Below are 26,081 nucleotides of genomic sequence, written 5' to 3' on the forward strand. Positions count from 1 at the left end.
GAGTATATACAATACATCATTTGTTTCTATTAAAAAATTCGTCAATGGAGTAGAAGGAATTGGCCACTAGTAAGTCTTTTAGGCTCCTTTTAAACTGATCTTTATTTGTAACTAAATTTTTTTGTGTTTGCTGGCAAATTATTGAAGATGAGTGTTTCTGAGTAGTGGACCCCTTTTTGAACTAAAGTAAGTGTTTTTAAGTTCTTGTGCAGATCACTTTTGTTCCTGGTATTGTATGTATGAACTGAGCTGTTTGTTGGAAAAAGAGATATATTATTTAGGACAAATTTCATTAAGGAGTAAATATACTGAGAGGCAATAGTTAGTACACCCAGTTCTTTGAAGATGTTTCTACAGGACGTCCGTGAATTGACTCCACAAATAATACGTATTACACGCTTATGGATTCCGAAAACTTTCGTTTGACTTGAAGAGTTACCCCAAAATATTATACCATATGACATGGTGGAATGAAAGTAGGCAAAGTATGCAAGCTTCTTCATTTTTATGTCGTCTATGTCTGCAAACACTCGAATTTCAAATACAGGTGTGTTAAGGCGTTTCTGCAGTTCTACGGTGTGCTCCTCCCAACTGAATTTATTATCAAGTTGTAATCCAAGGAATTTAAGAACGTCAACCTCTTCTATCTGCTCTTCTTCATACTTTATACATATGCTGGTGAAAACCTCTTACAGGTTCTGAATTGCATATAGTGAGTCTTTTCGAAGTTTAATGTCAGTGAGTTGGCTTTAAACCATTTTTTTATATCCATGAAAATATCATTAGCAGATCTTTCTAGAACTACACTCGACATACTATTTATAGCAATATTTGTGTCATCTGCAAACAAAACGAACTCTGCTTCTGGCAGTGTAACTGATGAGAGATCATTAATGTACACAAGAAAAAGTAATGGCCCTAAGATGGATCCTTGTGGGACACCACATGTAATTTCTTCCCATTCTGGTGATGACTGATGACTTAATTCACTAGTCCCTTGCACTGACACCCTTTGTTTCCTGTTAGCGAGGTATGACTTGAAACATTTAGCAGCACTGCCCGTGACACCATAGAATGGTAATTTATTTAAGAGGATGTTGTGGTTCACACAATCAAATGCTTTTGACAAATCACAGAAAATACCCGCTGCTTGTAATTTGTTATTTAATGAATTAAGTACATTTTCACTGTAGGTGTAAATAGCCTTCTCGATATCAGAACCCTTCAGAAATCCAAACTGTGTTCTTGATAATATGTTATTTGTGGTCAGATGGTTGAGAAGCTGCCTGTACATTACTTTTTCTAAAATGTTTGAGAATGCTGGCAAAAGTGAAATCAGTCTGTAGTTTGATGGTATCTCTTTATCCCCCTTCTTGAATAGAGGCTTAACATCTGCATATTTTAGCCAGTCAGGAAATGTCCCAGTTATAATTGACTGGTTACACAAGTAACTTAGAATTGTACTAAACTCACAAGAACATGCCTTAATTAACTTGGTTGATATTTCGTCGTAACAACTAGAATGCTTTGTTTTTAAGGATTTGATTATGGAAGTTATTTCTTTTCGTGAAGTGAGTGACATATTCATGTACCTGAAGCTATTTGTTAAGGCTAGTTTCAGATATTCAAGGGCATTATTTACTGATCCTGACAATCCCATTCTATCAGTAACGGATATAAAGTACTTGTTAAATAGATTTCTCACACTATGCTCATCGGTTACTGATGTGTCATCTACTCTTAATGCTATTTGTTCCTGTTCCTTTCTGGTTCTACCTGTTTCCTCTTTCACTATATCCCATATTATTTTTATTTTGTTCCCTGACATTGCTATCTTCTTCTCGTAGTGCATTTGTTTAGATGTCTGAATTACTTTTTTTAATATTATACAGTATTCCTTGTATTTAGCTAAATCATCTGCATTGGAGCTGTCCTTGATCGACAGATACATTTTCCTTTTTGTCTTACAGGAAATCTTTATTCCTTGTGTAATCCATGGTTTTATTATAGACTTCTGTTTAATTTGAGTAACTTATAGAGGAAAACAGTTTTCAAACATGGTACTGACATTTTTCATGAATGTGTTATATTTTTCATTCATATCATGAGCACTATAAACATATTTCCAGTTCATATCTTTGAGCAGTTTCCTAAAACACTCAATTTTTGGTTGATTGACTTCTCTCCCGTACTCAGATCTAGCAGTCTTCATAATCTGCTTAGAATTTACATCTAAGACGAGGAGCTGCATGTCATTTATTACAGGTTTTATGATATGATTTTGTTCCTTTGATTTGTTTATAAAAATGTTATCAATGGCTGAGGATTTAGTGATCCTAGTTAGAAAGTTTACAGTGTGAGTTACATTGGAAGACAACATTACTAACTGCAGTAAATGTTTACTGGAAGATTGCATTAGAAAATCTGTATTAAAGTCACCAGTAATCACAATTTCTTTGTTTCTTCCTGTCAAATAACCCAAAAGAGTTTCTAAATGATTTATGAGTAGATTATAATTTCCTGCAGGTGCTCAGTAAATAGTTACTATTATATAGGATCTGTTATGGAACTCTACTTCTGTTGCACATGCTTCTAGATGCTGCTCTAAACAGAATTTATTAATGTCAATGTTCTTGAATCTATGGCAGTTTTTAATAAATGTGGCAACTCCTCCTCCATTCATATATACTCTGCAGGAGTCGGAAGCTAGCTCAAATGCTGAAATGTCCAACATATCTATACCAGTGGTCACTTGATGTTCAGAGAGGCAGATTATGTCAATCTGGTTAGATGAATTCATTTCATCAATACAAATGAGTAGTTCATCAACTTTATTTCTGAGTCCCGGAATGTTCTGGTGTAATAAAGGTAACTGATACTGCATACTAATGGGATTATAACTGCTTTGGCGAAGATGAACTGGCAGCTTCTGATTACTTTCTGTTAAACACTATTTAAATGGAGGCTGTATGCTAAAATCTGACTTCTGTTCATCTGTTTTCTCAAACTGAGTGTGTCTGCAAAATGGTTCAAATGGCTCTGAGCACTACGGGACTTAACTGCTTTGGTCATCAGTCCCCTAGAACTTAGAACTACTTAAATCTAACTAACTAAGCATCCCTCTGACATCTGTGACCACTGGTATTTTACCACTTGTGACAGTGTCCCCCCTTAAGTTTTCTGCAATCAACACAAACAGTTTTCCCTTCCCTTTCCTATTGAGGTGAAGGCCATGCCTAGTGTAGTCCCACCTATCGATAGCATCTACTGGAATCAAACCAATATGGGACCCTATATCCGTCCTAAGCAGCCATTCCAATTCCAAGTTCAGCCTCCCGACGAAAGAGTTCAAATGAGGCCGATCATGGCGTCTCAACACAGACACAAATCCCACACTCGTATGCTTCGTTGCTGATGCTATATTCACCAGGTCACTCTCTATGGAATATTCAGAGTCTCTGTCAATGCTATTTCCCGGACCATCCACTATAACCATGGCATCCTCCTTTGTGGAATCCTTGTATAAAGAACCTACATCCTCTGTTACCTGACCCAGATCTGCACTAGGCTTGAAAAAGTTTGTGACCTGGTACTCTGAACCTAGATTTTCCTGCAGTAGTTGGCCACATCTTACTTCTTTAACTTGTTCCATTTGTCGCGAGCTGAATGAGAGGGAAGACGTGTTTGTTGAGGTACCTGTCGGACAACGCGCTGCGGGGCGACAGCGTGCCGCAGCTGTCGCGGCTGTCCTCGCTGCTGTGGCTCTTCCTGGACGGCAACCGCCTGCACCACGTTCGCCTGCAATACTTGGCCGGCCTGCGCAGCCTCGTCTGGTTGTAAGTAATCCATCTGCAGCTAATAGTCTATGCTAGTAAGGGATAAAGGGATGCACGTTCAGATCTATAGAACGTTTATGTGGCAAGTGTTCAACCCTCCATGAAGGTACGAAGTAATACCTCAGAATTTTTTATGTGAAAACTCTTAAGGCTTTTTAAATGAAACAAACGTTATTAACATTCTACGTCTTTATTCATCTTGCCTACATATTTAAAATGAGATTACAAAAGTCATGAGATGGCTTCTAATATCCGGAAATTAAGGTCCCGTCTGGCGTGAAATGGAGACCACAGTGAAAAATCCGATGAGGCTTTGCACAAATGCGTTGGGAAGTGTGTTATATATTAGAAGTAGACCTCCTTTAACCCGTCCTAGTGCAGCAACTCGACGTGGCATGCAGACCAATCGTTGAAAGCCCCCTGCTATCTTGAGCCATACTGTAGCAATCCATAATACAGAAAGTGTTGCCGGTGCAGGATTTTGTGCACGAACTGACCGTTCGATTATGTCCCATAAATAATCTATTGGATTCATGTTGGGTGATCCGAGTGGCCAAATCATTCGCTCTAACTGTCCATAATGTTCTTCAAACCAATAGCGAACATTTGTGGCTTGGTGCATTGTCATCCATAAAGCTCCCATCGTTGTTTGGGAACATGAAGTCCATGAATGGCTGCAAATTGACTCCAAGTAGCCGAACATAACCATTCCCAGTCAATGATCTACGCAAACACAGCCCACACCACCATGAAGCTACCAATAGCTTACACAGTGCCTTGATAACGTCTTGCGTCCATGGCTTCGTGTGGTCTGGGATCTGCGCCCCACTCGAACCCTACCATCAGCTCTTACGAACTGACGTCGGACTCATCTGACCGGGCCACGGTTTTCCAGTCGCCACACTGTCCTAACGAATACGTTCGTGGTACGTCCCACATTGATTTCTGCGGTTATTCGACGATGTGTTGCTTGTCTATTCCCACTGAAAACTCTACGCAAACGCCACTGCTTTCGGTCGTTAAGTGGAGTCCATCGGCCACTGCGTTGTCCGTGGTGAGAGGTAATGCCTTAAATCTAGTATTCTGGGCACTCTCTTGTCACCATGAATCTCGGAATACTGAATTCCCCAACGATTTACGAAATGGATAGCCCATGCGTCTAGCTCCAACTACCATTCCACGTTCTAAGTCTGTTAATTCCCTTCGGAAACCTTTTCACGTGAATTACTGGAGAACTAATGACAGCTCCGACAGTACGCTGTCCTTTTATACCTTGTGTAAGCGATACTATCGCATTCTGTGTATGTGCATATCGGTATCCTATGACTTTTGTCACCTCAGTGTATTTATCAACATAGTGACCCTGAAGACGAACACGTTTCTCCCAACGAGAGGCTAGTTCGTTGATACCATCGCTGTATAATGTTTTACATTAGTGACGAATGCACAACCTCACCTCTTCTTACTCCGCTCAATCACTATCAAAGTGAAGTCCGCAAAGGTGTCTTCAGGGTTTGGAAACAGATGAAAATCGAATTGAACCAAGTCGGGACTGCATGCAGGATGATCGACGACAGTGAACGCAAGGCGTCGTATTGTTGCAGATGTCGCAGCGCTCAGGAGAGCGATGTGATGACCACATGGCCCTCCACATCAATATCCTGTGATGTCTCTGGGCTGAGGCTATCACGGCAGTCGATCGGTACCGTTGGGCCTTCAATCCCTGTTCGGACGGAGAGTTCATTAAGCCGAGCTGACATAAGGATAGGAATGTTTAAAACATTAAAAACAAAATTCTGAAGGAGAGGGTGCTCCATGTGTGGACAAACTCTTCAAATTTGAAACTAGATTACAGCGGCTGTTTCTCACGCACCAACACACGAGGGCTATCCGGAAATTAAGGCGTGAAATGGAGATCACAGTGAAAAATCCGATGAAGCTTTGCACAAATGCGTTGGGTAGTGTCTTTAGTATGCTCGTCGATCGCTTCAGGTCCCTGTTTTCAGTTCTGAGCGCACAGTGAGCAGTTTCATCTCTGCTCACATGAGCTACTGGCTATCAAGACAACATTCTGACACAGACAACGAGCTGCAGACCAACGTAGAGAATTGGCGGAAAGCACAGGCGGCTGCCTTCTATGACGAGGGTATTGGAAATTTGGTACAACGCTACGGCAAGTGTCTACGTCGGAGCATGAGAAGTAGCTGGAAGATATAACTGTGGCAAATAAAAAATTTTTGATTCTCACAGTGATTTCCGCTCCGCGACCGATCGGACCTCGCTTCCCGAATAGCCCTCGTAGACACGTTACACAACCCCATGTTACACGTTACAGTTCGACCTTTTGCGACAGAGGGCTGCAAATGCATAAATAGGAAGACTAATGAGGTAGAAAGTTAATGACGTTTCTTTTAGTTGAAAAATCTATTAAGAGTTTTCGCAAAAAATTTCGGAGGCATTGCTTTTCAGCACGCTCTCGTAATATGTGGATCAGCAAATCCACAACATTCGTGTCTATAATATTCTCTGTGACTTCTGTTATTTTTGTTTTATCTTAAGATGCAGGTCGATAACTACCCTTGACTTCCTGAGAACATTTCGATATCATACTGCCAATTAATAATTTGAAAAATAAAACTTTGTTTAATATGTGTCTGTTTTCCACTTGCGGGATAAACACCATAACACAGTTGTCGAAAATTTAACATGGTTGAAATTATTAATTACGCTATAAAATAATCTCGAAGGGATATACTTACCTAACAATTTGGTATACGTCAATACCAACTCGACGCCCACTGCTGCACATGCCCCGACGTTCAGATCAACCAGCTGGTCATGGCACATGGCTCTTGGCGTTACTGTCACAGCATCAGCTGAGACGTGATTCGTGACGATATGCATCTTTATTTATATTTTCCAGAGCGTTCGCATCTTTGTCCGGTACACAGTTTGGATCAGCCAGGATGTTTTATATCTCCTTAATTTAAGCTGAAGGCCAAGTTTCTACGTGGATCATCGTAATAGAGACTCGAGTCCCTAACAGTGTGGTAGTTCTGTACGAAAGAAAATTAGATTTATAACATGCTTATTAAATCGGGTAATGGCCTCGCCACAGTAGTAACACCGGTTCTCGCCTGATCACTGAAATTAAGGGCTGTCGGGCGTGGTTAGCACTTACATAGGTGTCCGTCATGATCTGCCAAGAACTGCCAGCAAGCGCGGTGCGCTCAGCTCATGTGAGGCCAAGTAAGGAGGTACTTGATTGAGAAGTAGCGGCTCCGCTCACAAAAACTGATAATTGCCAGGAGAACGGCGTGCCGACCACATGCACCCCCATATCCGCAACTTGTGACGTCCCTGGGCTAACGATGACACGCCAGTTGGTCGGCATTGTTGGATCTTCAAGACTTGTTCGGAAGGAGAGTTTATTCAACAAAGTTGACATAACGATAGGAGTGTTAAAGACATTAAAAATTGCCATAAAATTGTAAGTATAAAAATAGTATGAAATGTTATTTTTATGTATACTTAACGATACCGTTTGAGTTGTGGAGTACTAAAACTGAATAAATTTTTTTCAGTTAATCGATATATTCCTCCTTATATTTTAATTGTGTTCAAATGTGTGTGAAATCTTATGGGACTTAACTGCTAAGGTCATCAGTCCCTAAGCTTACACACTACTTAACTTAAATTATCCTAAGGACAAACACACACACACACACACACACACACACACACACACACACACACACACATGCCCGAGGGAGGACTCGAACCTCCGCCGGGATCAGCCGCATAGTCCATGACTGCAGCGCCTCAGACCACTCGGCTAATACCGCGCGGCATATTTTAATTAATTCGCATTAATTGAAATATAGCTACACATCAGAAAGATGCTGTCTCATTGGAGATATTTCGACCTTTTACTTGAATGAGATAGCTCAGTTGTTTAAAAACTTTGGTTTTAAACAGCGTAAAAAAAAAAAAAATATCAGGCAGTGCTTTCCTGCCAAGCTTCATGGGGTTAGCTCATGGGAGATACACATAAAAGAAGCATCTCATAGCAGATAAAAGATGGTTCTGATTTTCAATAAATATTAGCGTCATTAGGCCCAATGCATAAAAAGGAGCCGGTCTGGGTGGCCCAGCGGTTCTAGGCGCTACAGTCTGGAACCGCGCGACCGCTACGGTCGCAGGTTCGAATCCTGCCTCGGGCATGGATGTGTGTGATGTCCTTAGGTTAGTTAGGTTGAAGTAGTTCTAAGTTCTAGGGGACTGATGGCCTCAGAAGTTAGGTCCCATAGTGCTCAGGGCCATTTGACCCATAAAAAGGAAACCAAAGGAAAATACGAAGGTCATTCCATAAGTCATGGCAACTACGGTATGTCTTGCGATAATGCAACATCATGGAAATTGCACGATGTGCATTGAACCGGTAAGGCAGCGTGTAAATGAATGCATGTGAGTGCAAACACAAAATAGGTTTCGATTACGGGAGGTCATGCAAAGGTTGAAGTGAAACACACGCATTGGAACTCTGTGTAAATTTATTGTGCACGAATAGAAAACGAACAAAATGAATCAAAGTCAACTACTGTCCTTCAAACTACCCGTAGTGCACCCACACAGCGTCGTCATAGAAGGGGAAGGCACTGAATGCCATAGGCATTGCCATTAATGTGTGCCACCAATCACTGAAATGCCGTGAGGATATCCGTCCTGTCTGCAAAGCGCCTCCCATGCAGTGGTTTCTTCAGCTGTGGAATGAGGTCGAAGTCGCACGGAGTGAGGTCTGGTGAGTAGCATGGGTGCGGAAGGATCCATCTTGTAACACAGCCAAGCTAACATTTAATGTTTCAGGCGCTCGTACCGAGCCATCCTCGCATTCGGTCGCAGTCTGTCGTTTGATTTCGGCGATGTTGACCGCGGGCTTTAGAATGTGGTTCAAATGGTTCAAATGGCTCTGAGCACTATGGGACTTAACTTCTGAGGTCATCAGTCCCCTAGAACTTAGAACTACTTAAACCTAACTAACCTAAGCACATCACACACACCCATGCCCGAGGCAGGATTCGAACCTGCGACCGTAGCGGTCACGCGGTCCCAGACTGTAGCGCCTAGAACCGCTCGGCTACAACGGCCGGCCTTTCGAATGTGCATTGACAGAAAAAAATCGCAACACCTAGAAGGAATTGGAAGTTGGTAGGCGTGTTTCTACATCTGAAAGTAGATGTCTATCCAAATTTTTCGCCAGCAACGTAAATGTGGCGTTAGTAACGTCACTATGAGGATGTAAATCAGATTTACTTTAAATAAACTCTGTAACAGTCGTGTGCGTTAATTATCTTTGAGATTTAACGTGATGAGTTAATATTAGTGAAGAATGCCTCTAAGGGAACAAAAACGCCCTTATCAACACCTCACTAAGTTTGGAAGAGGTCGTTTAATAGGGCTACGAGAAGCTGAATGTTTCTTCTGCGATATTGTAGAAATACTTGGCAGGAATGTAGCCACATGATTGCTAGCAGAGTGACCACGAGAATGTGCGGTTGCAAGAAGACCGTGTCCGGACGGCCACGTGGCACTACCGAGAGGGAAGACCACTGTGTTCGGCTTATGGCTCTGGCGCATCGTACTGCAGCTACAGCAACAATTTTAGGAGCAGTTGGCACCAAAGTAACACAAAGGAAAGTTAAAAATCTGTTACTTCAAGTTCAGCTCTGAGACAGACGCCCTGCAGCGTGGGTTCCACTGACCTCTAACAACTGTCATTTGCGATTTCAATGGTGTAATGCGAGAGCTCACTGGAGGGCAGGATTGAAGTCTGTTGAGTTTTCTGATGAAAACTGGTTCTGCATTGGTTCCAATAACACCTGCGTGTTGGTTGGAACGAGGCCAGTTTAGGTCCTGCAACCAACCTGTCTGCATTCTGGACCTACACCTAGAACTATGGTCTGGGGTGCGATTTAGTATGAAAGCAAGAGCACTCTCGTCGTTATCCTACGCACACTAACTGCAAATTTGTACTTCATCTAGTGATTCGACTTGTTATGCTTCCATTCATGAACAGCGTTCCAGTGGGTGTTTTCCAACAAGATAACGCTCGCCCACATGCCACTCACTATTGTTACACAACATCATCCACAGAATGTTGACATGTTGCCTTGGCCTGCTCGGTCACCAGATCTCTCTCCCATCAAGCACATATGAGATATCATCGGATGACAATTCGAGCGTCACCCACAAGCAACATTAACCATCCATTTACTGGCCAACCAAGTGCAAAAGGCATGGAATACAATACCACAAGCTGACGTCTGGCACCTGAACAACACAATGCATGCTCGTTTGCGTGCTTGCATTCAACATTCTGGCGGTTACGCCGGTTATTAATGTGCCAGAATTTCGTACTTGGAACGGCTTATCTCGTACTTATGTTAACCTGTAATGTTGCAATGTTAATCACGTAAATATGTTACCTAGACAAATGTATTCCAGAAATGTCGTTACTCTAGATCAGTCACTTGGTGCTGTTGCGATATTTTTCCGTCAGTGTATTTACTGCGATTACGGTGATGCCACATGTTCGCGCGATAAACCATAGTTTCTATGACTTACGGAATGACCTTCGTATGAATCACACGACGGTAACTAATAAGGCAAATATATGTGAAATTATTGGTTTGAAAAGAGACATGCAATTTCAAGCCATTTTACATTGTAGCTGAAAGTGTATGATTTGCTACAATAGAATCAGCCTGCCTGGTTGGCCGAGGTCCAGTGTGCCGACCAGTCTGTGGATGGTTTTTAAGGAGGTTTTCCATCTGCCTCGGCGAATGCGGGCTGGTTCCCCTTATTCAGCCTCAGTTACACTGTGTCAGCGATTGCTGCGCAAACACTGTCTCCACGTACGCGTACACCATAATTACTCTACCACGCGAACGTTGGGGTTACACTCGTCTGGTGTGAGACGTTCCTGGGGGGCTCCACTGGGGGTCGAACCGCACAATAATCCTGGGTTCGGTGTCTGGCGGCGGTGGGGTGAGTGGACTGCTGTAACCTATTGTGGGGTTGTGTACCACAGAGGGCTACGGTGTGGACAAAGCCTCTTCGTCCTTTCTAGGTCCCCAGTTCCATATACTGCAATACAACAAAATCAGATTTCCATATGTGAAAGTTAACCAAAGAAAGGGTTTTCAGTTGGGTATGGTCGTTCGTATATTGATTGCATGTTTTGATATCGACCTTTGGCTGCTGAAGAGAGTTATACCAAAATCATAGACTTTTCGCAGATTACACTTCAGCTGCATTGGGGAGTGGAAAGTTCTAGGACTCTCCTTGGTAGGTCAGGGATTCGCTACGCAAAGAAAGTAGCCACTCAGGTAGCAGAGTACTTACGGAGTGCACATACGGGTATTTTTGGGCTAGGTGGTGGTTAAAGGTTGTCTTATGAATGCTCACCAGTCGCCTGGTTGGTAGCACTGGTGCCCGACTGAAGCCACACTTGTGTTACTGGTTAAAAATACACTCCTGGAAATGGAAAAAAGAACACATTGACACCGGTGTGTCAGACCCACCATACTTGCTCCGGACACTGCGAGAGGGCTGTACAAGCAATGATCACACGCACGGCACAGCGGACACACCAGGAACCGCGGTGTTGGCCGTCGAATGGCGCTAGCTGCGCAGCATTTGTGCACCGCCGCCGTCAGTCTCAGCCAGTTTGCCGTGGCATACGGAGCTCCATCGCAGTCTTTAACACTGGTAGCATGCCGCGACAGTGTGGACGTGAACCGTATGTGCAGTTGACAGACTTTGAGCGAGGGCGTATAGTGGGCATGCGGGAGGCCGGGTGGACGTACCGCCGAATTGCTCAACACGTGGGGCGTGAGGTCTCCACAGTACATCGATGTTGTCGCCAGTGGTCGGCGGAAGGTGCACGTGCCCGTCGACCTAGGACCGGACCGCAGCGACGCACGGATGCACGCCAAGACCGTAGGATCCTACGCAGTACCGTAGGGGACCGCACCGCCACTTCCCAGCAAATTAGGGACACTGTTGCTCCTGGGGTATCGGCGAGGACCATTCGCAACCGTCTCCATGAAGCTGGGCTACGGTCCCGCACACCGTTAGGCCGTCTTCCGCTCACGCCCCAACATCGTGCAGCTCGCCTCCAATGGTGTCGCGACAGGCGTGAATGGAGGGACGAATGGAGACGTGTCGTCTTCAGCGATGAGAGTCGCTTCTGCCTTGGTGCCAATGATGGTCGTATGCGTGTTTGGCGCCGTGCAGGTGAGCGCCACAATCAGGACTGCATACGACCGAGGCACACGGGGCCAACACCCGGCATCATGGTGTGGGGAGCGATCTCCTACACTGGCCGTACACCACTGGTGATCGTCGAGGGGACACTGAATAGTGCACGGTACATCCAAACCATCATCGAACCCATCGTTCTACCATTCCTAGACCGGCAAGGGAACTTGCTGTTCCAACAGGACAATGCACGTCCGCATGTATCCCGTGCCACCCAACGTGCTCTAGAAGGTGTAAGTCAACTACCCTGGCCAGCAAGATCTCCGGATCCGTCCCCCATTGAGCATGTTTGGGACTGGATGAAGCGTCGTCTCACGCGGTCTGCACGTCCAGCACGAACGCTGGTCCAACTGAGGCGCCAGGTGGAAATGGCATGGCAAGCCGTTCCACAGGACTACATCCAGCATCTCTACGATCGTCTCCATGGGAGAATAGCAGCCTGCATTGCTGCGAAAGGTGGATATACACTGTACTAGTGCCGACATTGTGCATGCTCTGTTGCCTGTGTCTATGTGCCTGTGGTTCTGTCAGTGTGATCATGTGATGTATCTGACCCCAGGAATGTGTCAATAAAGTTTCCCCTTCCTGGGTCAATGAATTCACGGTGTTCTTATTTCAATTTCCAGGAGTGTAATTAGTTTTAGTAGGCTAAAGTAATTGTGTGAAGAATACTCTATACGCAAATTCGTTCTTTCATATCTCTGGACAATTGAAGATTTCGTGATATAAGGTTTTCTTTTTCCTGAAATTATCAAGTAAAGTCGCATCACAGACAGTAGGCAGTATCCTGCCGATAGCATGTGTAAAATCAAATAATACTCGTATAAGTAGTGATTAAAAGCTACATTTTATTGCGAATATGTTAATTAACAGTTAAGTGAGTGTTAAGTTTTAAGCGGAGAAAATTAACTTTCTACTTTATAACATAAACCTCAATCATTAATCCGTAGATCAAAGTTTGCTGCTCATAATTTGCCAAAATTCGTGTGGTGCAAAGTGTGTTAAGTGATTTAATTCTGTTTTTAATTTTTTAACCAGTGTTGCAATGCATGATAAGTATGGATGTTGCCTTAGGGTAGTCAGTGGTACGTGTAGATTGTAGACTATAATTCCACTGGGACGATTGCATTTGCAGTGGGGACCTGAACAGGGAATTAAATGAGGCTCTCCCATGGAACGGTAGGCTCTACAAAAAAGAGAAGAGAAACGCTGAATAGGAGAGAAAGATTTGTGCTCTTCAGGCTCAATCAAATTTTTCGAAATTTGAACTAGGTATGCTGAAGGGGTAAAAAGAATGTAGGAATTGGGTGAGGATAAAAAGTAATGGGCGAAAGGGGACCAACAGTGAAGCTTCATCTCCGTTTATGCTTACAATACCTAATACGTTTGACTTGTTACCAGATGGTACAGGGCAAATTAGGAACAGGGTACCATGTCACAAGTAATGTGAAGCCAAGTGCTGGAGTTAGCCGGATAACAAGGGACATAGGGAATTTGTGTGGAGATTTTGACAAAGAGGATCAGGTCACCATCTTAAGTGCAGCAGGGAAGAACATGACTAAAGACAGAAATTACAGCATTAAGGATGACCTACACGTAATATGAGTAGCAACTACATGCATAAGTATAAAATTTCTGGAGGTTAACACAGCTGTGGGCCATGTGAACACAGTGTGAAGCAAGCTGCTAGTAAATGAAATGAAATCGCACACGAGCGCAGTGACTGATGCTACAACTGGAAGACGACGATATACTGGGCACGGCCTATATCTGGATAAGAGAGGAGAAAGAAAGTTTGGCTGAGCTTCTTGCAGAAATTGTATGCGGCGCTACCATCACACAAAGAGAGATCCCTGTGATTTCCGCTGTCAGAGAGATTAGAAACAGGATTCAAGCACACTGTTATGAAAGATGCTAAATTAACAGACGAGCCCCACAAAATACACTACTGGCCATTAAAATTGCTACACCACGAAGATGACGTGCTACAGACTCGAAATTTAACCGACACGAAGAAGATGCTGTGACATGCAAATGATTAGCTTTTCAGAGCATTCACACAAGGTTGGCGCCTGTGGCGACACCTACAACTTGCTGACCTGAGGAAAGTTTCCAACCGATTTCTCATACACAAACAGCAGTTGACCGGCGTTGCCTGGTGAAACGTTGTTGTAATGCCTCGTTTAAGGAGGAGAAATGCGTACCATCACGTTTCCGACTTTGATAAAGTTCGGATTGAAGCCTATCGCGATTGCGCTTTATCGTATCGCGACAATACTACTCGCGTTGGTCTAGATCCAGTGACTGTTAGCAGAATATGGAATACGTTGATTCAGAAGGGTAATACGGAACGACGTGCAGGATCCCAACGGCCTCGTATCACTAGCAGTCGAGATGACAGGCATCTTATCCGCACGGCTGTAACGGATCGTGCAGCCACATCTCGATCCCTGAGTCAACAGATGGGGACGTTTGCAAGACAACAACCATCTGCACGAACAGTTCGACGACGTTTGCAGCAGCATGGACTATCAGCAAGGAGACCGTGGCTGCGGTTACCCTTGACGCTGCATCACAGACAGGAGCGCCTGCGATGGTGTACTCAACGACGAACCTGCGTGCACGAATGGCAAAACGTCATTTTTTCGTATGAATCCAGGTTCTGTTTACAGCATCATGATGGTCGCATCCGTGTTTGGTGACATCGCTGTGAACGCACATTGGAAGCGTGTATTCGTCATCGTCATACTGCCGTATCACCCGGCGTGATGGTATGGGGTGCCATTGGTTACACATCTCGGTCACCTCTTGTTCGCATTGCCGGCAGTTTGAACAGTGGACGTTACATTTCAGATGTGTTGCGACCCGTGGCTCTACCCTTCATTCGATCCCTGCGAAACCCTACATTTCAGCAGGATAATACACGACCGCATGTTGCAGGTCCTGTATGGGCGTTTCTGGATACAGAAAATGTTCGACTGCTACCCTGGCCAGCACATTCTCCAGATCTCTCACCAACTGAAAACGTCTGGTCAATGGTGGCCGAGAAACTGGCTCGTCACAATACGCCAGTCACTACTCTTGATGAACTATGGTATCGTGTTAAAGCTATATGGGTAGCTGTACCTGTACACGCCGTCCAAGCTCTGTTTGACTCAATGCCCAGGCGTATCAAGGCTGTTATTACGGCCAGAGATGGTTGTTCTGGGTACTGATTTCTCAGGATCTATGCATCCAAACTGCGTGAAAATGTAATAGAAAAAATGGTTCAAATGGATCTGAGCACTATGGGACTTAACATCTGAGGTCATCAATCCCCTAGAACTTAGAACTACTTAAACCTAACTAACCTAAGGACATCACACACATCCATGCCCGAGGCAGGATTCGAACCTGCGACCGTAGCGGTCGCGCGGTTCCAGACTGAAGCGCCTAGAACCGCTTGGTCTCACCGGCCGGCGAAAATGTGATCACATGTCAGTTCTAGTATAATATACTTGTCAATGAATACCCGTTTATCATCTACATTTCTGCTTGGTGTAGCAATTTTAATGGCCAGTAGTGTAGTTACGAATGCACAGAAAAAGAAGATTAGCTTATTTACTCACAATATTACACGGTTGAGTAATAAGGTAGAAGAGCTTCTCATCTGTTTAGAAAATATAGAGAGCTATGAAAAGATAGACATTCTGTGCCTATGTGAGTACCACAGGGATAGAGAAGTTAAATACAAAAGATTACATTCTAGCATTGTACCCATGTAGAAATAATATAGCAAAACGATGAGATGTTACATATATTAACACAGAACCCAAGTTCAAAAACATTGCGACAAGTAGATTTTATAGTGATCAACACATAGAAGTTTAAACCTCCCCTTAGAAAAATTTATGAATTGCTGTGCTGGTAAACCCCTTACGTTATTTGATTTTCAAACAGCTGAGCAAAACTGAACGTGCTCAGACATTTCTCTCTTTACTTATTCTTATCATCACTAAACTGACACACAATATTTTTAGCGCAACGCAATCTGACTTTCAGTGACCCCTACAAAAGAATGGCGGTGACTGACAATAACCTATACCTTTCATGAATCACTTACCTCACAAAAATCTTCGTTACTCGAACTACTGCAATACAACGAGCGCCAATACTGCCAGCTAAATGAAAGATTCTAACTTCTGAAGGCACTAACTACTGATAGGCATAGTTAGCAAATGAAAGATTTTGATAGAGAACAAACAATGTATTTACCTTAATAGTGATCAAAAGTCATAATATATATATCAGTTCATGACATCCAGTCTTACAAATTTCGTTTTTCTGACGGACATACGTCCAGATCGTCCGCTCTCAAAACTCTTCCATCTCTCTTCCCACATCCACCAGTGCTGGCGGCTCACCTCCAACTGCGTAACGCTACGCGCTGTTCACATCCAACTACCCAGTCCTACAATAGCGAATATTCTAACAATGCCAACCAGCCACAGACTGCACGCCGCACTGCCAGTGATTTTCATACAGAGCGCTACGTGACGTTACCAACATAAAAACCTAAACAGCCTACTTACAAAGTGTGTGTTTGTGGTTTAATACTGAAAAATAGTTCACTTTTAACTATAACTGCATATAGATCCCAGATGGAAAATACTGAACTGTTTATAAGGAATTTTGATTCCTTACTAAGGGTTTGTCAAACAGCAGCAACCAATTAATACTTTGTGGTGATTTAAATGCCGATTTTCTAAAGAAATCTGAATTGACAATGCATGTAAGTCCCTGTTGTCCGGGCGCCAATCACAGTTTTATGAATACTCAAAGAACTGTGACTGATGCCCGAACAACAGGGACTCACATGCATTGACAATAGAAAATAGTGCATTGAGAATGGCTAGCTACTAGCCGAAATCTGGATTTGCGTAATAAAATCTAAAAAGGACGACTGATTGCTGCACTCTGTAATTTATAAGATATTAAAATTAATTCAAGCATACATACAGCAACAGGAGAAATGGTGAAGAATGTTTTTAAAAGCATGATTGAATGGTTATCAGCAAATGGTCTCACATGGAATTTTAGAAAGACACAACATATTCAGTTCTGCTCATCCGCAAGTACTGAACATTTGCACACAGAATCATCGAAAATCTTGGCGAGAGACAAATCAGTAAGTTGATATATTTTGCGTATTTCAATTCATAAACGTCATATGGCGTGATGTTCTAGGGTAACTCTTCTTTAAGATAGACAGTCTTCATTGTTCAAAAACATGCCGTAAGAAAAATACTTGGTGCTTACTCACGATCCCCTTCTATACATCCGTTTAAGGAGTTGGACGTTATCGCTGTCGCTGCGCAGAATATTTATTCCCTCTTTAAAAATTGTTGCAAACAGTCCACTGGAAGAAAAAGTAAAGCTACGAGCATACGGGTAGGTTCCGAGATATGTGAATGGCTCGCAGACTTCTTAAGTAATCGAATCCAGTACGTTGTCCTCGACAGCGCGTAATCATCATGGATATAGGCATTGCCATAAGTGCCCCAGGGAAGTGTGATATGACGCTCCTGTTCTCTACATACATAAGAGATCGACGGACGGGATGAGCAGCAATTTGTGGCTGGTTGCTAATGATTCTGAGGTGTACGGGAAGGTGTCGTCGATGAGAGACAGTAGGAGGATGCAAGATAAATTAGACAAATTTTCTACTTTGTGTGATGAATAGTTGCTTGCACTAAATTTAGAGAAATATAAGTTAATTCAGATGAGTAGGGAAACAATCCTGTAATGTTCGAATACAGCGTTAGTAGTGTACTGCTTGACACCGTCACATCTGTCAAATATAAAGGCGATATGAAATGGAATGGGAGCATTTTACAGAAGTGTTCTTCACATTTAAAGAAGACCGCGTATAGAATCACTAGTGTGACCCATTCTTGAGCAGTGATCAAGTGTTTGGGATTTCCACAAGGTTGCATTACAAGGAGGTGGCTGAAAAGTCATGGGATAGCGATATTCACATATACATATGGCGGTAGTATCGCGTACACAAGGTATAAAACGGCAATACATTAAGGCAGTTGTCATGTGTACTCAGGTGATTCATCTGAAGAGGTTTCCGACGTAATTATGGTGGCACGACGGGAATTAACCAACTTTGAACGCAGGATGGTAGTTGGAGCTAGACATGGAACATTCGATTTCGGAAATCATTAGGAAATTCAATATTCCGAGGTCTGCAGTGTCAAGAGTATGCCTATATTGCCAAATTTTAGGCAGTATCCGACGGTATTCACTTACCGACCGAGAGCAGCGACGTTTGCAGAGATTTGTCAGTGCTAACAGACAAGCAACAATTCGTCAAAGAATCTCAGAAATTAATGTGGAAATACGACGAACGTATCCGTTAGGACAGTGCGGTGAAATTTGGTGTTAATGGGCTATGTCAGCAGACGACCGACGCGCTAGTGTCTTTATTAACAGCATGACATCGCCTACAACGCCTCTCCTAGATTCTTGACCATATCGATTGTACCCCAGACGACTGGAAAACCGTGGCCTGGTCAGATGAGTCCTGATTTCAGTTCGTAAGAGCTGATGGTAGGGTTCGAGTGGGACGCCGAACGCATGAAGCCATGGACTAAATTGTCAACAAGGCACTGTGCAAGCTCGTGGTGGCGCCGTGATGGTGTGGGCTGTGTTTTCATGGATCATTGAGTAGAAATGGCTATGTCTGGCTACTTGTTCATGTTCCCAAACAACGGTGGAAGTTTTATGGATAACAATGCACCATTTCAACGGACCACAATTGTTCGCTATTGGTTTGAAGAACTTTCTGGACAATTCGAGTGAATGATCTAGCCACCCAAATCACCCGACATGAACCCCATCGAACATTTATAACCGAGAGGTACGTTCCTGCACAGAATCCTGCAATAGTCACACTTCCGCAGCTATGGACGGCTGTAGAGGCATCATGGCTCAGTATTTCTGCAGAGGACTTCCAACGATCTGTTGAGTCCAAGCCACGTCGAACTGCTGCACTACGCGGGGAAAAAGGTCACTTGGAGCTCGTGCAAGGTACCATGATGGCCAAGGAGTATCATACACTGGTTGCTGACCAAGTACACTTCTTCATGACGATCATGTTTCCAGACGGCAGTGTCATTTATCAACAAGATAATGTGCCATGCCAAAGGCCAATAGTGTGATGGAGTGGTTCGAGGAACACAATGGCGAGTTCCAATTGATGTGCTGGCCCCTCAACTCACCAGATCTGAACCTGATCGAACACATCTGGGATGTGATGGAACGTGGTGTCAGAGCTCATCGCTTCCTCCTCGGAATTTACGGGAATTGCCGGCCGGTGTGGCCGTGCGGTTCTAGGCGCTTCAGTCTGGAACAGCGTGACCGCTACGGTCGCAGGTTCGAATCCTGCCTCGGGCATGGATGTGTGTGATGTCCATAGGTTAGTTAGGTTTAGGTAGTTCTAAGTTCTAGGGGACTTATGACCTCAGATGTTAAGTCCCATAATGCTCAGAGCCATTTTACAGGAATTAGGTGACTTGTGCGAGCAGACGTGGTTCCAACTCTCTCCAGCTACCTACGAAGGCCTCATTACTTCCATGCCACGACGCGTCGCCGCTGTTACCCGTGCCAAAGTTGCCGGCTATTAGGTAGGTTGCCATTATGTTCTGGCTGATCAGTGCAGATGTAGAACTTGGCAATATGAACACATGACATGTCACGTATTGCAATGTCTGTGTAACACAGAAGCTAGCTCCACGTAGAAGGTTAGCTTGGAACGAGTTTAATTTCTTTCACGAGATCTCGCAGCTCAGGCTTCTCCGAATTGCGTTAGGCACCCTTAAGGGTTAGTTCTGAGTGATGACACACATAAGACGCGTCTCCTCTTGGTAATATTAACGTACGACGCATCGCTGAAGAAAATGTTTGTGCAGCGCGCATATGTGCTGTGCGCCACGAAGTGTTTAATTTCTTTCTCGAGAGCTGGCCATTTCGCAGGCGAAGGGATACCTGCACCGTTCTTCGTGGTGCTTTTCTACGGCTTATTTTCTCTGTTATTCTGTTGATGAAACTGTGACTACACGTGGACAAAAGAACATGACACGTGAATACTTTCTCCTAGAATAATGAAATGACGCAGACGTAACTCTAACAGATATACTGAATTTATGGGTAATATCTTGTCTTAACCTAGCCTGTATGAGACATTTTGGTGGTGTCCTTATTTTATTTATGACAATATTACACTCATATATGCCGAGGTTATGTACAGGGGAAGCAAAATTGAGGACAATGTCATAGAAACAGAACAGGCAGTAGGTAAAGATGACGAGACATATGATACTGCGAGAAGAATTTGACAGAGCACAGAAAGACCCATGTCGAAACAAGACCTCTGGAATATACGGCATTCATAGACTTGGAAACAAACAAATCAGACTTCTGACACATTTTGCATGTTTCCATATCTTATGGAATAATTTTCTAGAGCAACCCCCTCACTTAGAAAGAAAGTATTGGTTGTGCAAAAACGAGTAGTTAGAATAATGTGTAGTTTTCACCCTCGGTCGTCATATAAGTACGTCCCCAAGTAGTAGGGGATTTTAAATGCGTCGTCACAATACATGTATCCACTAAGAAAATTCTTTTTAAATAATCCATCACAATTTGAGAAGAATAGTGATATTCATACCTTCTATATTAGGGAAAAAAACGATCTTTATTACTCATTATTACTGGCCGAGGTGGCCGAGCGGTTCTAGGCGCTACAGTCTGGAACCGCGCGATCGCTACGGTCGCAGGTTCGAATCCTGCCTCGGGCATGGATGTGTGTGATGTCCTTAGGTTAGTTAGGTTTAACTAGTTCTAAGTTCTAGGGGACTGATGACCTCAGAAGTTAGGTCCCTTAGTGCTCAGAGCCATTTGAACCATTTTTTTACTCGTTATTAAAGCCGTCAGCGGCTCAGAAAGGAATTCAATATTCAGCAATAAAAATTTTTGATCATTTACCCAGAACCATAAAATGTTTGACTGGTAGCAAAATCGGTTTGAAATCTAACCTAAAATCATTTCCCCAAGACAACCTCTTCTTTTACGCGGTGACAGATACAGCTCAGAGTGTGTAGGTTTTCTGTAGACACTGTGTCCCAGCATGCCCTCTGGTTTCCGTTTCATCAGAGAATCAAAGCTGCTCCAGCCGCATGGCCAAAGGACAAAAGTGTGATCCACATTATGGTAGAAACAGATCGGTTTTAGCTGTGTTTGTTTTTAATGGCCTTCACCTATAATTCCTTCATGAAAAAATTAACCACAGTTAGCGACAGGTGATATCCCATGACTACATCATCTATCTGTTCGTAATAATTTCCATTTCGAGCAGAATGTATGTTGAAGTGAACACGAACTCGAACAGTATCGTCAGGTTGGTGTTGAATTTCTTTTTTATGACGTTCCATGCAGTCCTTCTGTGCTACCATGGTGAAACGTGCACTACGTCGAAATTCGCCAGGATGTCACTATCACTGAGGCAAAATTCTTGTATATATTGTACGAAATTAATGGAATAGCGGGTGTGATTTCGACTTTCCCGGAAGGACTCAGGAAGGCAGTCAGTTGTTTGGCGTATCCGTATCTTGCTGCTCCTATACTGCTAACTACGGAGGGCAGTGGAATATCCTCTTTGTGGACCTCTGGTAGTCCATACATTCGTGGCGGTGTGGTGCAGCAACAGTGGTCGAAGTTTCTTAAGAGTTTTCGCATCAAGGGTACTGGGAAGAGGTTCGGTGATTTTTCTCTGGAGGCGACTTGTCGGATCTCCTTCTATCGTCTTGTACGCTGCGTCATCGAGAAGTCCATACAACATTTGTTTGTATTCTGAACATAGGAGCAATACCGCACCGTTCCCTTTGTCACCAGTCAGAACGGTGAATTCAGGACCGTAGCGTAACTCACGGATGTCCGCTCTTTTCGCCTTTGGAATATTGCTCTTCGGTGGTATAGCGCTGATGATCCTCGAACACATGGATGACACGTCTGTCTTTTGACTACATTGACGGAGCAGCTTAAGTGAATTTCTCCATAACCTCAACTTGGTGCACTCCCAAAAGTGTACCGGGGAAATGGAACAAAATGTCTCCTTCCTGTTTTTGACGTCCTGGTGGAACGGAAACAAAACGGAATTTTGGGACACAGCATGTACAGAAAACCTACACACACTGACCTGTATCTGCCTTCCTCCAGTATATACCACAATTCGCAGCATGAAGGCGTCTTACGCACACTTATTCACAGGGCGCGATCCATCTCCGATCAAGACAGCCTTCTTACTGAACTGACCCACCTCGAGACGACATTCCAATTTAGTGAATACAGAGCAAGTAGATGAAGCGTGCGTTTGGACAGAAAAAGAAGGGCATAAGTCACTAGCGCGTGTCCCGTTTGTTGGAAGTCCTTCCATAATGTCGGCAGAATCTTGGAGCGACACAGTGTTAAATCGTATTTCGTCTTGACACTACTAGCACAGCGTCTAGAAGAAAATGTATAGGCACTCGTCAAGTTTCCGCGGGCCTGCCGTTAGGCTGAATTTGACAAAATTAAGATAAGGTAAGTGAACTATGCGATCTGCATTGAAATATAAAGCAGCGACGTCCTTTAAGGCAATTATGAAACATCGGGTCACGTATAATAAGGAAATAAAATATCCTGACGGAAATCGAAATATAGCTTAACATGCAAAAAATCATCTATAGAGGCACATACCGATCAATAATATAGACTAAAAAATAGGAGATAAAAGATAACTCATCCATATAATTTGTAGCTGTTAGTTATCGGAAACCTTGGAGAGCTTGTGTGATGACTTCGCACTCTTCGCTGAGAAGAGATCGTTGCTGATTTCTTTCGTACGAAAGAAAAAGCGGCACTTCATGTAATGGTAAATTAATTTACAGGCAAGGTTCAGTTTATGTTCCAACAACATCCTAAATCACATGTTCCTAAAACAATTTCTTCAGTGCTGTCTACACACTCATAAAATATATCACCCCATAGATTCGAGGTGGAAGGCAGTTTCCTTTCAAGAACTACTTCAACCTGTAAAAGATTGTTGATAGCGCTTTCGGACGGTAAGTCAAATAAGAAAGGGCATTTATTGAGCCGAAGTCCTTAATGGCTGTGAAGGCTCCAACTTTTGTGTCAAACGGCTTTTTATTCATAAGGGTTTGAGCACACTTCACACACCCGCTCTGTTTATTAAGCTTTTTGACATAGGAAGATCGTTCTTCCAATCCGTGATCACCATTTTGTCCTTAATTTTGTCCTCAGAAGGAATTTTAATGCGTTTGGTTCCTATCACCATTTCTTTAGCATATATACACATCTGAATTCCGCTCACAGTTCATGGATGCAGATACAGTCATCTTAACGGGGACATACACGCGCTATAACATATCTAACTGCAGAAAATATACAGTTGATGGGTGGTTGTCACGACTTATAGACCTCAAAATTCCAAAATAACGTTCCGGAGGGTTTTGGTTGACATTTCCTGCCATTATGTACTTAAATCCTTTGAACCATAAATACTGAGAAACATCCATTACACTCTTCAGCGCGACAGAAATTCCAGTGTTCCGTTTGAGAAAATATGTTGTTTTTTTTAGCAAATGATTTCGTAAAAGTCATTTAATATTTTGTATGAAGGGGAATCTTTGTAGAGTGGTATTTTTGTATTCTAGAAATGGTTCAAATGGCTCTGAGCACTATGGGACTTAACTTCTGAGGTCACCAGTCCCCTAGAACTTAGAACTACTTAAACCTAACTAACTTAAGGACATCACACACATCCATGCCCGAGGCAGATTTCAAACCTGCGACCGTAGCGGTCGCGCGGTTCCAGACTGTAGCGCCTATAACCGCTCGGACACCGCGGCCGGAGCGGTATTCTAGAGTTGAGCGTATCTGATACATTAAGGTATTCACATCTTTTGCGAATAGTTCCGTGTTTTCACTGCCACTAAGATTATCGGGATTAGCTTTGCACAAAAAGTGTACAAACACTAACGAAATCATAAGTCTACCGTTACTTTTTGATAAAAAAATTATTTATCATACGAAAGATAACTAAACATAACAACAATATCCTAAATGTGTCTTACGAACCGCACTGTTAGAAATCTACTTCAGCCAGCCACAAGCGACCGCTGCACAGTCTGTCGATGGGCGCGGCAACCACCACTGTGAAAGAGATCACGGAAACAGAAGTAACTGCACTTTTCCTTCTAAGCGCTATGCTACTAGGCTCATTTAAGGATTATCTAGGCCTTCGCAAACTAGGGGCCAAGCAAATCCTCTACCAGTGGGGCAAAACACACATTGGAGAAACTGTATACACTTTAGAAGAAAGGTGGCACGAACATACACACCACAGTAAATTATGCCAGACCACCAAATAAGCTGTGGCCGATCATAATATAAACATTGGCCAACACAAAAATACTTAGACAATCTTCCTCCTGGGACTGCGTGATTAAAGAGGCCATTGACATCGAATTCCAAGATGGTCTAATTAATAAAGGTAGCCGCCTACAACTGAGTCTGGAGTCGAACCCTGCACTGAGCCTAGAAAAAGAATAGCGTCCCGGTACAGTGAGTTTCGCACTCGCCAGCGATGGCGTGAACGCTGGAGACCAGCGTTTGGAGCTGGGCATCACTGCCCCAACCATACCACCATCATCTGCCGCAACCGCACGGATAGCGATACAGGCAACAGCCAATATAAATAGGATGCGGAGAGAGGCCAAGCAGCTGAGGCGAGCGCACAGCTGCTATTGTGCACTCCGGTGATTTGAGCGACAGAGAGCTGAGACGGCGTGCTCGTGCTGTGGCGAGTGCGGAAGGCAAATTGTTGTGTGTCGTTCTTACGACGCGAGAAGAAATTGTCATGTTTTCGCGCCACAGCATGAGCAGACGAGGCAGACTGAAGAAAGTGAAGGGGCCTTCGATCGTGCAGCTCAGCTAGTTAGCCGATGAACAGAAGGCGGAAGACGACTGTACACCTGTCGCTCCCTTGCATGTCCACTGCAGAGATTCGTGGTGGAAAGAGTTGTCCCATGAGATAGCCAGCTGCTGGAAGCACGAATTTTGCATCGACTCTGTTAACTCAGATGCCACGATCGAGCTGCAGGCAGCAAGTTTGGCCGAACACAGGACACTGAAGAGCGCTGTGCTCGCCCACATCGTAGAGACGCTTGTGATGAAGTCAGCTATACCAGATGGTTCAAATGACTCTGAGCACTATGGGACTTAACATCTGAGGTGATCAGTCCGCTAGAACTTAGAACGACTAAAACCTGACTAACCTAAGGGCAACACACACATCCATACCCGAGGCAGGATTCGAACTTGCGAACGTAGCGGTCGCGCGGTTCCAGGCTGAAGCGCCTAGAAATGGGAAGGGCTGTTACGTTCCGGCTTAACCGGACGAACTAGAAGAAGCCGCAGCTGTTCATCATCGCCGTACAAACGGCCACCATCAACGGTGAAATCTTCGAACTGCGGAAGTTGGAAGCTCTCCTACCAGGACTGGACCATATGTCTCAGTGTTTCACGTGCCAGCAAGAAGGACACTTTGCGAAGCACTGCCGCAACGCCACAAAATGCGTTAAATGCTTAGGTGCGCACAATAGCAGTGCCTGCGCCCGTGGCAAGGAAGAAACGCCGACGTGCGCCCGCTGTCTTGCTAACGAGCGGGATTGCCGGGCTTTTCCAAGCCGCAACCGCACCGACTGCGGGATGGCGCCCTCAACCACAAGGACGCACAGGATAAGAGGACTTCACCGACGAGGAAATTCGAGGCCGGAGGAGCAGAGGAAGGAGCCGGTGGAAGATGGTAGTTCACCC

At 43.9% G+C, this 26,081-nt stretch overlaps 1 protein-coding gene across 1 annotated transcript in view; it reads left to right on the forward strand.

Moving 5' to 3' along the window:
- Positions 1-3,666: 3,666 nt before the first annotated feature.
- Positions 3,667-26,081, forward strand: part of LOC124556230 (relaxin receptor 1-like) — a 370,951-nt gene continuing 348,536 nt past the window's right edge. Inside the window, exon 1 of the mRNA XM_047130220.1 lies at positions 3,667-3,836. Within this exon, the coding sequence (XP_046986176.1) occupies positions 3,667-3,836 (170 nt within the window). The remainder of the gene's footprint in view (positions 3,837-26,081) is intronic.

The sequence above is a fragment of the Schistocerca americana genome, chromosome X, assembly GCF_021461395.2.
Source record: "Schistocerca americana isolate TAMUIC-IGC-003095 chromosome X, iqSchAmer2.1, whole genome shotgun sequence".
Lineage (NCBI taxonomy): Eukaryota > Metazoa > Arthropoda > Insecta > Orthoptera > Acrididae > Schistocerca > Schistocerca americana.